We start from the raw sequence: 15289 nt of genomic DNA, 5'->3' as shown, positions 1-15289 counted from the left end.
CTATGTTTCCCACATTTCATAAGGTCATACTTAGAAATGACAACATCACTTTATAAACTGGGAAATTAATAGCTGCAGTCTCTGTACCTCCGAGTTACAGTGGCAGACTTCACTCCTTTGTCTGAATTTTAAGCTCTCATCAGACCTGAGTACTTAGACTCTCACAGCTGGATATTAGATCCTAATATCAAAATCTGCTACCAAACCACATGCGATCAATGTTTAGCAACAGAGAGAATAAATGATGGCTCTTGGCAGGTGTCCCAGGCAACACAAAATTCACATGAAATTACAAAAGATGATGAGTAGTCTGATTAAGATTTATTGCCTTTATTCACCTTGATTACTTATTGTTCCCCAAGCATTTCTTTCAAAATAGGCTAATTAGCATACCTTTGGGCTCCAAGCAGAACAAAATACAGGAAATTATGTGTAGAAATCAGTACTTGGACACTGTTTCTTTACAAGAGGGTGCTTAGCAGCCTCTGAATAGCGCAGAGAAACATCTGCTGGCAATGAGCTGCACTGAGCACAGGTCACTTGGCTCAGCATGAATCGAAATTATTAGGGAAGAATTTACTCACAGATATAACACAGTATCCCCTCACCTCTTCACAATATTTCAGGTCAACCGACTTGCCATCACTTCGAACACAATCCAACATCCTGGTTTTAATGCCATTTCCACAAACTGCCTTCTCACTCAGCTGACATGTACTCCAGTCTGAAAGGAAGGGAGCCCATCAGAACAGAAGGCTACGTAGGAAACAGATTTCAAATGAAACTCTGATGACCTGAATCCCATATTTAATTCACAACTGCTTCCTAAGCCCCACAATCAATCATCCCACATGCAGAGCATATGGGTCCCGGCTTTGAACATATCAAGAGTCAAATGGAATTGCTGGGGTTGCACAAAGCTACAGGGATTATTCTTGAAGGCAGATGTCTACTTGACAATCTTCGACAGCTAGCCGTTTGGTGACATTGTGAAACTGGCTTTGGCCTGCAGATCAAATGTCACTTAAAATTTTTTTTCCCTAATAAAAGGAGAAATTTAAAACTCAACATTAGTTTTATTTTAGCAAAATCATCATAATTTTAATGGGTGCCACTTTAACTGTGTCGCTTTAGTCAAATAAAATACCATTTGGCTTACTGTTCATTCTTAGAATATTTTAAAATATATACTTATTTATTTCAAAATCACTTTTGGCCAGATCTATTTAGTACTTTTATTTCATGTCTTTTGCAAAATGATTTTTTCATCTTTCCAGAGTAGCATCGCATATCCTGGAGAACTGTGACTTCTTTATATCATCAAAGGAAACTGAAGAGAAAAACCTAAGGAAGCAAAAAGCCAATCTGACTGCTGTGTGTTATGGTACGAGGTTTGGAGTTTATTTTGGTGTGAGAATTACTCGGGAAGAATTCCCAGATAAGCTTCAGTATTGCCATGCATCATGTAAACCAACACATTCTCTTCTTTCCTAGACTCTCTGCCTTGATGGTATGGAAGGGTTATAGGAAAAAAGGGAATTCCTAATAAATCTTTTTTTCTGAATGAACAACCCATGTATCCTTTTTCATCTGTACCTTTGATAATACAGAAATATTAGTACCTTTGTCATATACTTTTTGGTAGCTCAAGATTACCGACATTTTTACATCAGACTAATTGTGCTCATAAAGTGTCTCCACACCAAGAATTGTCCCAGGATGATATAGCGATTAAACATCTCCTGAAGAGAATGTTTACCTTTCAGTAAACCTGATACTTATGGGAAAGATATATCTTTTACTTGCACCTTCCCAAAGTGGGAGGATGTCTTGAACAGGATCACTTAGGCTCTTCACAATCTGCCTTAATCCCCGCATCTCTTCACAATATTTCTCTTCACAATATTTGCAGACATCCTCTACATCTTGATGTTTATTAAAAACTATTTCTGTCTTTAAATAAAGAATTATCTCTTGGAAAGTAAGCATCATGTCCAAGAGAGCCACAGATGGGGATGAACAGTATTTACGTGGTTGCTGCTGGGCTGGAAGACGTGCGATCTGGCTTACATCTCGGGGATGAGGAGACTATGCACATACCTGTTACATTATAATCATAGTGGAAGCAGTTTTTGTTCAGGTTACAAGGTTCCTTCTCAACAGCATTAGGGCAGGCTCTTCCTTCATCAGCGGGTTGTCTGATGGGATCAGCTGACCTTTGCCGGAAACTGCTTTGACTGCAAGGCTGACAAAGAAGAAAGATAATTACTCTTCCTCAGAAAGGTGAATGAATACGCAGCCACACAAGGGCTGATATATTAGGGAGAGCACCGGAGCAGGAGGGAGACTGTTGGGGCCGCTGGCTAACATGAACAATCCCATTACAACTAGGTTTCATCATCTATGAAATCAAGGTGCTAGATGAGTTTCCGATGTCCCATCCAGCTGTAAGATGCTCAAGGGTCTGTGTGTCAGACACTCAGCTATAAACACACACACGTGATCCTATTAATTATTGCACATCACTACTATAGAACCCATAATCCGTCAATCTATCCAGTACAGTTTCTTGGACCTGAAAAACCATTTTAAGGGTGACTTTAAAAAACTAGATTTTAGTGACCTCCTTGATTTTCCTAACAGGCACACACACATGCACAGGAACACAACTCAGCAGGTAAGGAAGATGAGCCTGCCACTTGCTACTGGCACCGTCTTGTTCTGAAAACATCTGGTTTCTAAGAACAGGAACTTCAAATCGGATGCTATAGAGTTAGAACAGAAACTCATTTGCACAGCCTTGTCCAACAGTTGACTCTTTGTTGCTCTTTAACTTGTATCCAAGTCAACTGGCATCTCTGTTCTGCTCCGCTCAGTCAGCTGGCTGCCAGTCGCACCTTTAATCATGTTAACATGGAGACAGAAAATTAACTTCGCCTTGAAAACATGCATCATAAATTCTTTGAAACTATCTTATATCATATTTCAGCATATTAATTCCACATTAGATGTATTCTTCCCGTGCTTTTTGATGCCATTTTGAAATGTGCAGTTTTACAAAGATGCCCGGGCCAAGGCAAATTTCCTAAATCCTAAACAGCCAGTTCTGTTTCAAACAAGCCTTCCCAGGGTCCCGCGGAAGAGCGCCTACGGGCTGTTGAAATCTAGAAGCTCTGTGTGATTTGAAACTCTCAGCTGGCTTTGCAGCCCCACAGAGACACAGAGTCCGTGAGTGCAAAGAGATTCACTGACACACAGCTTTCTTCTTTCGATTCCCTTTTTTGCCAGCCTCCTTTGGGTTTTAGTGTCAATACTCTGGCTGCAGTATGCCCACTGTGTGGAAGATGATTCCTTCAATTTAAATAAAACGGACTGGGCAAAAAAGCAAGGGATGACACCATTAAAGTACCTTTACGAGAGCTTCCTCCTTTTTTCCCTTTACCTGGAGGGACTCATTATCACCAGTGCAGTTTTTAACATGCTGTGTACTTATAGGCCAATCTGAAGGCATTTTGTGCGGGCCCAGGAGGAGGATGGAAGAACACAGAACTTGCAAGAGGTTGAGCTGTTCTCATGTGGGTCAAAACACTGCTGACTGTAAATGGCCTGGTCACAGAATGAGGTACCAAGAAAACACCCTTGCCATGATAACTAATTTGGTAACTAATTTAGTAATTACTATTTTTTTTATTTTTCTTTTTTCTTTAGTAATTACTATTTTCTTAATAATAGCTTTAAAGCTTTAGTGGTAAGGAATTAAGTAAACGCTACTTATAAACAGTTAATCATCTCACCAAAGTGCATCGGGTCCACGGGCCCCATTCAGATATCACACAATCCTCGGGACACGGTAATTTGCACTCTCTAGAGCCCAGGGGCATTTCTTCTGGATCACAGAGGTAATCTTCTACATGGTCAGAAGGCCCATCTGCTGTGTTCTGCATGCATCTAGAAGAAAACACACTCTTCAGTGAAGGAACCAGGACACTTAGAATAAGGGCTGACCCATCGATAGATGGTTCTTCCTAAGGCATCATTATGGGGTTGGGAAGGTGGGAAGGTTTGCATTTAATAAAAAAAATTCTCCAAACATGAAGACATAAAAGGATCTCTACCTCCCACAAATACTTGCAGAGGTTCAGCATGACATAAAATGTACCCTTGCTTGTATCATCATAATCTTTTAAAATTATAGCCCCTGTGTGGGTTATAAACTCTGTATGTCTTCCTCTGAAAGAAGGGGGTCTTTTACCCTCATGGATGATGCAGCAACTAATGAGGAATGGTCCAGAGAGATTCATGGAGGGGCTACTTCTGGGAATTTGGGAATCTAATGCACTTTTTTTTCTTTAGAAGGAAATGGCGGATTCCAGAAAAGGTAGATTCATACATGAGGGAGGATGAGACACACTGAACTTTTCTGGTGAGAGGTTTCATTAAGAATTTTCAAAAGTAACTGATGGCATTTACCAAGTTATCTTGTCATTTTAAAAGTAATTTTAGCCTCCTATATGCTGATAACTTTAAAAGAAAGCCAGAAGTGAAAACACACTTATATTAGTAATAATAGCACAAATTCTCTAAATGTAGTTATTTGAATCATCCTCTATCTTGACCTTTTTTATTGTTAGTTTTCTTTCTAATAGAACAAAATCAAACATTTTATTATGTTTCATTCTTTTGTAAGCAGTCATGGACGGCTCGTTTACTCATCTCTTGGGGGTCTAATTAATGTAGCTAGTACCAGACTTCACTCTTAGAGTAGTTAATAATCTCTCCAGGCACTTTCCTAGTGGAGGAGAAAAAATTTATCCCTCGTCTATAACTCAGAGAAGGTCAACCAAAGTAATGGGTTGGGGAAGAACGTGCGTTGTTGGAGCTAAAAAGGCAGCCTTGTGTTCCTGAGCCTCTCAAACTCATGGCACTGTTTTAAACTGTCGGTTACATTACATTATCCATTATACCTGGAATCTCACCTTTCCCAGGGATTACAATCAGTGGGGACACTGCATTTTCACAAATCTACTCTGCAGAAATTCCTTTCTATATGGTTCTCCCCAATTTAAGAGGAATGTCATTTTCCTGTGGGATGCATCTAATGACTGGAAAACTGTGCTGCTGGCCATGTCTTAATTGGGTTTGGAGTCTGAAAAAATACGTCTATGAATACTTGCCTCTGCATTTTGTTGTGTGTGGTGTGAACTGGATAAAAACAGAAAAGAGCAAACACACGAATATACACAGGGAGATATTTGCTTGATTTCATCACTGAAGAAAAAATTGTAAATTTCTTTGGGACAATTTTAGTCTCTCAGAAAAGAGTTCTGTCTTCAATGGCATTTTAAAAATATTGTATTTAATACACACCACCAGGCTAAGGAGGGCACATATTGCGCGGAGCACTGGGTGTGGTATATAAACAATGACTACTGGAGCACTGAAAAAATAAAATAAAATAAAATAAAATAAAATAAAATAAAAATATTGTGTTGACAGCAGCTTTGAGAGGACATGGAGCAGCTTTGAAACAACATGCAGCAGAGTTTAAACCCAACTGAAAAGTTAGGTTTGCTGCTAAGATAAGATTATATTCATGGTAGGCACTGACACAGTGTACAAGGATTAACTTGCAAAATTACCTATTGATCCGGAGTTAAAGACAGATGTTCAATACTCTATTAAGAATTATGTACATAAAGCTACATTTTCACAGGCTTTTCTCCTTTCATTTTTTAACTATAGAGCTAATTTATTCACTTTAGGAAAATCAGAAGAAACAAAAAAAAATATGATTCTATCACTGAGAGAAAAACACTCTTTACAAATGATTCTATATAAGCATATATTTCATTTCATTAAATAGAGCAAATTTTATCGACTATTTGTACCATTAAGAAATCAATGATACATTATGAATATCTCTTCATATCATTAACTATTTTTCTAAGATATAATTTTTTTTAAGATTTATTTATTTGAGGGGGGAGGGGCTGAGGGCGAGAGAACCCAAGCCAACTCTTCACTCAGCACAGAGCCCACAGGGGGCTTGATCTCGGGAGCCCGAGGCCTGAAACGAAGATTCAGATGCTTAACCAACTGCATCACCCAGGGCGTCCCAGTGAAGATATCATTTTTAATGACTGTATTTGAATGACATCATTTCAATGTGCCACAACTGCTAAAAATGCCCTTATTGTTGATACTCAGATTATTTATATTTATTTTATTTGGCATTAATCAGTTTTTAAAATCACTCCAGAATTCAGAATAAATATTTGGATCAAGTTTTAAGCACAAAGGAAGGCACTTTAAGTTCATTTGCTTTCTTCAAATTCTTGGCATTTTTCCTTTCCATAGGACAAGGAATTATGCTGTGAGAAAACTGCACTGTGTTAGAAATACAAAGTGCAGAACCAAGCTGGAGGCAAAGGGTGGGACCAGAGGCCAGCCATAGGTATGACAATAAGGGGGTACACTCTCTGCAGAGAATTCAAAACCAACAATAAAAGTAACCAAATATGTTGCTTTTTATTGTCTCCTTTCTATTACCATCAGGCACTAGAAACTCTTAAAAAAAAAAAAATCTGTGAAAAATATCCCTTCCCCTCAGGGAAAATCACTTCTGCCACCAGCCTCTGAGGTACATACCATCCTAAAAGAGGAAGAACAACTTTGGATAAATTGGTACTGCCCTCTCACAGACCCATCTATCCTGGAATGCCACCCAATGCTTGCATATAAGCAGGACGTTCTGACCTTAATTAGCAGAGGATAAGGTTAGAGAGGCTTACTACTCAATCAGTAACAAATAGGAGCATTATTACATGATCAGAGATCACAATCGATACTGACCTTCTCTTTTCTCTATTGACATTAAAGATGTTTACTGAAAAAATAAATTGATCTCCAAAGTTACTTTGCTTTAGATGTACTTGGAAATGTTGAGAGTACTTATGAAGCAAGAAACAGCAACATCTACAAAGATCATTGAAGGGAAAGCTGAAAGAATAGTTCTTTATTATAATTTTTCTTACAAAAAGCCAACTTGATCAAACATTTTAATAGGGAAAGTATTTTTAAATTTGGAGGAGAAATTTTAAATTTGGAAGAGAATGGTGGAAAATGGAATCTCTGTCTTTTGTTTATGTTTCCCTATCCAACTTATTACCTCCTGACTCCTTATCCACCTTTATTAAGTTCCTCAGAAAAATAGCTTGAGAGTTCAGAGGGCTTGTGAAAAAAGAAATAGAGACTATCTGTAATTGGAAACAAAGTTATACAGAGTGTGCCAAAGTTTTATAATACAAATGTTAATTCACCCTACTTTTCTATTGAGAAATATAAACCTTAAATTCATGAAAAGTTAGGTCAGAGCTTGCCCACAACATGAATCGTTGAGTTCTGGATGTTTTGACACCTGTCTTTACTGTGTGTCACTCAGCAGGGTTAGAAGAAACTGGTAGAAAGAGTGACAAATCTGTCACTTTACTAGATGGGTGTTCCTGGTAAATTACTTAGTACTTCTGAATCTACTCTATAAAGTGGAGAAAATAAAACCTCATACACTTGTTCCATAGAGTTCCAGAACCCTTAAGAGTCATATGTAGGTACTATAGGGAAAATGTAATGAGTATCCAAACTGTATTAGGTGTTAGGGAATTTCTATGACTATGACAGGATTTTGGTTTGGAGAAAGTTCTAGAATTTAATAAGAATGACAGACAGTAAATGGATCTTTCCAAAAACAGTGAGAGGTATATGGGGTACTAAGAGAAACACTCCTCAACAGAACTTTCTGTGATGTGGAGAGGGTCTATACCTCTGCTGTCTGACAGAATTATCCACTTGTGGCTACGGCATAAGCACTTGAAATATGTCTCGTGTGGCTGAGGAAATGTATTTTTAATTTAATTTAACTTTAGTTTAAATTTAATATGAAATAGCCTCACGTGGCTAGTGGTTACCCTACGGGTCAGTGCACCCAAAGAACAAATGAGTAGCACTAGGTATTAGGAAGGGCTTCCTGTAGGAGAATAGAGTAGTCAAAAGTTAGCCAGTTTGAGGAAACCAAGCAGCAAGAGTTTAGAACAGTTTACCACTAAAAAGCAGCTGGAAATATTTTTGGCCTTTAAGAACAAAGTCCCTGGGGTTGAAAAACCTGCATTAGCTCAGCTTGCATTCAATATGCAGATCTTTCTACTCAGGGGCACCTTGAAGTGAGGCTTCCTGTCAGAAGCCCCCCCTCTCCCCGCCCCCGTGACCACCTGCTGCTTGAAGCAGGTCCCCTTGGAGTATTCCATGAGGGCATATTCCCTAGAAATAAAACTTAAGACAGTTTTAGGCAGGAGACTCAGGAGGAGTGAGGGCCTTACCTCACTTTCCGGGTTTGCACGCCCTCTCCGCAGTTATCTCGCATGTTGACAAAGGTCACTTTGCAGATGCTCCATGGCTCTGAGACCCATATGTACTGGCTGCAGTCACTGTGGCAAGGGACCACCTCATACACCTGAAACACACACAGCGAGTGGGAGCCCTTCACACCACAACACACACCGTATTATTGTTCGGTTATCTTCACTCCTCTCCTTTATGGCTCACTATTCTAGGAGAGGAATACAGAAAACCTCTTCAGAGTTCTAGCTGTAATGGGCAGGACCAGCTGTGCTGTATTCTCTGGATTCTTGATCCTATGTGACATTACAGTTGCGCATGTGACCTGAAGAAGTGCCCTGGACACATCGCACACTGTCCCACACTGCCCCTCACCGCACAGCATTGTAATTTCATGAGCCATCTGTCTTGTTCACGATGTTGTGGGTCTTCAATACTTAGGCCACAGTGCTCCAATGTAAGGCATTCTATAGAGATTTGCTGAATAGGTGAATGAATGAATAAGTGAATTAGAGAATTAAGTAAGCATATAAAGTAGCTGTTTTCAAAGAAATACAATTTGGCTTGTTTTCCAAACGAATGTATATCGCATAAGAATTTATATATTTTTTGCATTCCATATGTGAAACTGAACTAAACAATAAGTAAGAAGAAATAAATCCATTTTAAAACTAACCCTTAAGCATTTAGGGCTTGGAAGCAAGGTCTGAAATTGGCTTTATATTACACAGTAATAGCCCAAAGCAGGGAGGATCACATGACACAATGCCAACTGTCTTGCTCCAGTGCCCACAAAGGCAGACAGCCCCACAGTTAGGCAGGGTGTTTGGTTTCAGGAATTTTAGAACAATGAACCAATGATGCCTTTTTCTCAATGAGAAGAATGACTAAGCCAAGGAAATAAATAAACCATAATCCAATGCGCACAGCTGACTCAACCATTAAAGAAATGTATTCTAAAATAATTTCAAAATCTATGGTAATTTGACTCTATTTTCTACACCACACACACACACACACACACACACACACACACACATACACATTTTGTGTGAACTATCTAATTCCAGAAAATATATAAATAGTCCTTTGGAGCTATTCTTCCGTACAAATTTTAGTGAATAAAGTTGACCTATTCTGAGTAAGAATAAAGAATATGCACCGTTGGTATCCTTAGGGTAAATACCCAATAGTGCAATTGCTGGGTAATAAGAATCTATCATTATTGTTATCGACGATCACCTCCACATTGGGTACTGCATTAAAATAGTACAAAGTACTACCAAGTGGTAACTTGTGGGGAAGGGAAAAATTGAAGGAGAAATGCCATTTCCCCTAATCTTTCAATGGCTTTCATTTTAATCTCCTACACTGGACTGAATACAAATCAGTTCAGAGCAACTTCCTGCCACCCACCTTCAGCCCACCTGCACCTTTACCTCTCCCTCCCAGAAGCATGACAGCATTAACAAGAGATGTCACTGCCTTTTCAAGGCTGGTGAAGTGAAGCTTGTTCTCCCCACCCCTGCTCCTCAGCCCTGATATTAAAGTGAGAAAACACAGGTAGCATGCTGGGGCAGGGGCGGGGGGTGGGGGGGAGAGGAAACAGCTGCGGAACAAAAATTTTATGGAAAATGTGGTATTTTTCTCCCTGTAAAAGATAAAAGACCATAGCAGGAAAAGAAATACATTCTCTGACATCAGGAGTAAAAAGAAAACAAGCAGTACAGTATTCTGCCATGAACTGGGAGGTTTCGAAGTTCTTACCTGTGCCTGGAGTAGTGTTCAACAGGAGTGAAGAAAAGGGAGAGAAAAAAGATAAGGAAAAATGTCAGTATACTGAATGAAAAAATTCATGTTCTAAGTTAAAATATTATTTTATCCACACATAAGAGCCTACTTTTCTCTTTTTTGTTAAATTATTAGAGTATCTTTATTAAGCCTTTGGAGAGAAAAAGCAAGTCATTATTCTCTAAAGTTAAGATACACAAATGAGTATTGTAAACAACACAGTCAAGGAAAAGATTAGATGGGCAGGATGAAGAAATCTTAAAAAACTGAGTAGACCTCAAAATACATGTCATGGGGGATTGATAAATGACTGCAACTATTTTGTGATCCAAACTGTGAGTGAAATCTATCCATAGATTGATTGATTAATCTATTGATTTTAATTTAATCTATTTGATTTTAAATCTTTTTTTTTTAATTTTGTTTATTTATTTGACAGGCAGAGATCACAAGTAGGCAGAGAGGCAGGCAGAGAGAGAGAGAGAGAGGAAGAAGCAGGCTCCCTGCTAAGCAGAGAGCCCAATGCGGGGCTTGATCCCAGGACCCTGGGATCATGACCTAAGCCGAAGGCAGAGGCTTCAACCCACTGAGCCACCCAGGCGCCCCAATCTATTAGATTTTAATCCATCCATCTATCCATCTAGATTTCTTGGGAAATGAGAATTTGCTTCCTCAATTAGAAAATGGTACTTAAAAGACCATTTCCAAGTCAATGGGCCAGTAATTATTTTATTGAGGAATGTATAATTGTGGTAAAAGAAATCCTTGTGATTTACAATTTTCAAAGTTAACAGAAACCTTTGCATATTCTTTCTTAATGTTTTACTAATAAGGTCCTAGAAATTTCTATTTTTAGATGTAGAATATTTGTATTCAGATAGTCACGAATCTATTATTTCTTGTTTTAGCTTTAATTTTTAGTTTTTAATGCCTTAATATCCCACCAGTAAGATGATTAACAAGTTCCTAAATGTCCACATCAAACTCTGCATTAAATTTTATCAGAGTTGAGAGTGACAGAGAAATGGCTTAGGTAAAAGACTTTTCATAGCAAAGGCAACTTGTCAGAAGGTCCTAAACCTTTGAAAATTCACTAGTAAAAAAAAAAATGCTGAGGCAAACACAGCTTATTTTAATTGAAAGACTGACTGGCCATACACACACACACACACACACACACACACACACACACACACATTACACACACACACACACACACACACACACACCCCATACATTCATGGAGAATTTCTCTTTATTAGGACCGTGGATCAGAAGTTATTGTGATTTAAATCTACTGGTGAAAATTTAAGACTTCACAACTTGTAGAAAAATATTTCTTTGTATTATAAACCTTGCATTTCAGTTATTGTGTTTCATTAGTGTTACGTTAACTGAATTTTCTCTGCAAATATTCACTCTGGCAGGAAAACCCATTCGCCAGTAGATGGCAGCAGTGCAGCACATTAGTCACCGATGATTGAATTTAAGGGCACCTTCAGCAACTTCTCTCAGGGAAAACATCAAGATTTTTTTAGAGTAGTACTTCCTATGATGCTTAATTCTCCACCTTCTTTGTCCTTACTGTCTTTATTCAAAATGTATTTTTATTTTTTCTAGACTGTACCTTTATTTTTCTTTACTATTTTTGAAGCTTTAATTGGCTTTCTCATGTGATTCATGAATTGGGTGGCATCCCATTTAGCAGGGAGATTAGGAGCAACCTAGAGTGTATCTTTATTATCATTAAAAATTTAAGTTAATTTGTGAAGTAAAGTATGTGTACTGGTAAGCAGTTTGGAGAGTAAGTGTTTGGATATTAAAATTAGTCTATGTACGCATGAAACCTACCTGCATATTTAAGGTTGGTTCATATGTATGTTTTGGTTCATTTGTAACAATATAAATACACTTCTTAACATCTACACATACTATATTAAATTTATTCTTTGTTAATTCACATGTAGGTCAAACATGATAATAATTGCCTACATCTTCTATTACATTTGGATTAGTCATGATTCCCTCTATTAGTCTTTTTACTTTATATCTCTAATAGAACACAAGGAACAACTATTAATGAAGTGAGCGTACAAAAATCAAAGAAGGTTCCAAATAAAATTTAAAAGGTCAAAGACTATAACATGGTTAAACTGATTCTGAAGTAATCTTTATATTTTTTTCTTTTAAAATTTTACATCAAACACATTTAAATGAACAGTCAATACATATTTCTTAGTTTTATTTTTTGATTTTTTTTAGAGAGGGAGGGAGAGAGAGAGAGAGAGAAAGAATATGAAGGGAGAGAGGGAGAGAGAGAATCTTAATCAGTCTCGAAACCCACACAAACCTGTCAAGGGGCTAGAACTCACAACCCTGAGATCATGACTTGAGCTGGTATCAAGACACTCAAACAACTGAGTCACCCAGGAGACCCTCCACAACCTTTTTTTAGAGATGGAGAGGGAGAAAGAGAGAGAAAGAGAGAGAGAGAGAGAGACAGAGATTTCCTAGTTTCAAGTAGTTGGTACCTGAGGTATCTTTTCTGAGAGTCTAGGGGAATTATGATAATGGGACAATCTTGTTCTCAGCACACAGCTAGATACAATTTTATGATATTATTTTAAATGTAGGTGTCATTTTAATTTCCATTTTTCATATGCATATACATGCAGCTTACTAAATCACCTATTGCAAAGATAATATATCTCATTTGGGATTTTAAGAACATATATATATATATATATATATATATATATATATTTACTCAGGCATCCTAAGGATAAAATGGATCAGATTTCTTATTCAGAGCTATTATTTATTCTTCTCCATTTTGGAGGGAAAAAATAGATCATTGGGAATCTAAAGAATATCTTCATATTCTCAGTATTAGAATCAATGGTAGAAAGTACCTGGTTGACATGGTCCAGTTTGGGGCAAGGCCTCCCTCCATTATATGGTTTTTCACGCAACCACTTGGACCGAACCTTCACGCCGCTCCCACAGGACTTACTGCAGCGGGACCAGTTGGACCACTCGCTGAGCTTGCAGTCGGAGGGACACGGGATGATGCAGGCCTCTTCGATGTAACCTGAACAGAGACAAACCAGATGAGAGCCACCTTCTCCGCATGCCACTTGCCCACTTCCACCCATCATTCAGCTCATTCAAAGGTCCAAGTTCAACTTGACAGCCCCAGGCAAATGCAAAGACGTCTGCGTTGTTAAGGACCCAAATTAAATTCTGCAGGAAAATGACACATACATACGGCGACTCTGGTAAAATAACAGCTGAGCAGCCGCCGTATGATCTGCTTAGGATTCACGCTCTCCATATTTCAACATCTCTGCCTCTCTGACAGCTCGTGTTTAATTGACAATAACCTGTCTGCTGCTGTATCGTTCTCATGCTGTCAGAGTGATACATTAAGAAAAGGATAACAGCTTTCTCTCAAATTCCCTGTTAATGTCACACAAGTCTCAAGTGTTTGAGTCCGTGAAATGTTCTTCCTCAAGGAGAAAGCCAGACACTCTCAGTCAACATCCAGCAGGAACGGTTTAACTTAGCACCTTATGTTTCCCCTTCTTAGCAAATCAAATCTAGAGAAGAAAAATGAAGGATGTTACATAAAAAATGTCAGCATTTTTAGTGCTATCAGTTTCGAAACAGTTTCCCATCTTGCATTCAGTCGATTCTCTCGAAAATCTTCCACATGTTGTGGGCAGGTACTGACCGTCTGCTGGACAGATAGGAAAACAAACGCAGAAAGATAACTGGCAAGTGCAGGACCACACAGCAAGAGATGGGGTCTGGTCCAGGGCTCGTTCCATCGAATCACACAGCTAATTAACTTATTAGTCTACAGATGTGATTTGAGAAATGGGTGCATTTTCCTGGAACAGTCCCTTATTACCAAGTTGGCATCTTACAACATCAATTCATCACCAGTATTCTCCAGGCAACTATGTGGAAAAGGCAAAATTTCCTTTGGTTGAGAGTCAAATGCATGGTTGTTCTGTGTAATACTCTGATGTGCAGAGGGTTTGCTCTTGTAGCATTTTACATCAGCATCAAGGATTCTGTTTTGAAAGCGGTAATTATATAAGCAACTAGGAAATTCTAGGGTGGTTTATAACTTTTTTAAAAATTAAGATACAATTCCTACACAGTAAAAGTCAGCTCATGTTTTTTTTTTTAATATATTCATTGAGTCATACAATCATCACCACTATCTAATTTTAGAACATTTTCATCACCACAAAAAGAAACCCTATGTCCATTAGCAGTCATCTCCCATTTCCCCCTCCCCCATCATCTGGCAAGCACTCATCTACTTTCTGTCCTTAAGAATGCACCTATTCTGGACATTTCATAAAATGAAATTAAACATTATGTGGTCTTTTTTGATTGGCTTAATATAATGTTTTCAGGGTCCGTCTATGTTATAACATGTGTTAGTATCTCATTCCTTTTTATGACTGACTAGTGTTCCATTTATGGATAGATCATATTTTGTTAATCCATGAATCAGCTGATGGATATTTTAGCTGTTTCCCTATTTTTATGAATAATGCTGTTGTGAACATTTATGTATCAGCTTCTGTGTGAACATGTTTTTAATTCTCATGTGTGTATATCTAGGAGTGGAATTGCTGGGTCATATGGTAACTACATTTAAATTTTGAGGAATGCCAAACTGTTTTCCAAAGCACACCATTTTACAACACCACTAGCAAGGTATACTGTTCCAATTTTTACATTTGTCAAAACTTGTCTTTCTTATTTTAGTGTCCTTTGAAGAACAAAAGCTTTAACTGTCAATTGAGTCTAGTTTATCTATTTTTTCTTTGGTTGCTTGAGCTTTGGCGTCACATCTAGAAAACTATTACCTAATCTGAGGTAATTAAGATATACACTTATGTTTTTCTTCTAAGAGTTTTATAGTTCTAGCTCTAATATTTAGGTATATGATTCACTTAATTTTCATATATGTTAAAAGGTGGGGGGTACAACTTCATTCTTTTGTATGTGATTATCAAGTTATTCCAGGCCCATCTGTTGAAAAGACTATTTTTTTTCTACATTGAATTATTTTGTTGAAATCAGT

The 15289-nt window shown here is 38.0% G+C and overlaps 1 protein-coding gene across 3 annotated transcripts in view; it reads right to left on the bottom strand.

The window, feature by feature from the left end:
- Positions 1–15289, bottom strand: part of THSD7A (thrombospondin type 1 domain containing 7A) — a 452669-nt gene that overhangs the window by 23719 nt on the left and 413661 nt on the right. For all 3 annotated transcript variants that reach the window (XM_032303909.1, XM_032303911.1, XM_032303910.1), the window contains 6 exons: positions 13095–13273; positions 10159–10164; positions 8373–8506; positions 3795–3948; positions 2101–2245; positions 609–724 (listed from right to left, as the gene is read on the bottom strand). In XM_032303909.1, coding sequence (XP_032159800.1) covers positions 609–724; positions 2101–2245; positions 3795–3948; positions 8373–8506; positions 10159–10164; positions 13095–13273 — 734 coding nt within the window. The remainder of the gene's footprint in view (positions 1–608; positions 725–2100; positions 2246–3794; positions 3949–8372; positions 8507–10158; positions 10165–13094; positions 13274–15289) is intronic.

The sequence above is a fragment of the Mustela erminea genome, chromosome 11 (genome assembly GCF_009829155.1).
Source record: "Mustela erminea isolate mMusErm1 chromosome 11, mMusErm1.Pri, whole genome shotgun sequence".
Taxonomy (NCBI): domain Eukaryota; kingdom Metazoa; phylum Chordata; class Mammalia; order Carnivora; family Mustelidae; genus Mustela; species Mustela erminea.
The sequence above is the reverse complement of the archived record's forward strand: the minus strand, read 5'-3'. Positions and strand labels throughout refer to the sequence as shown.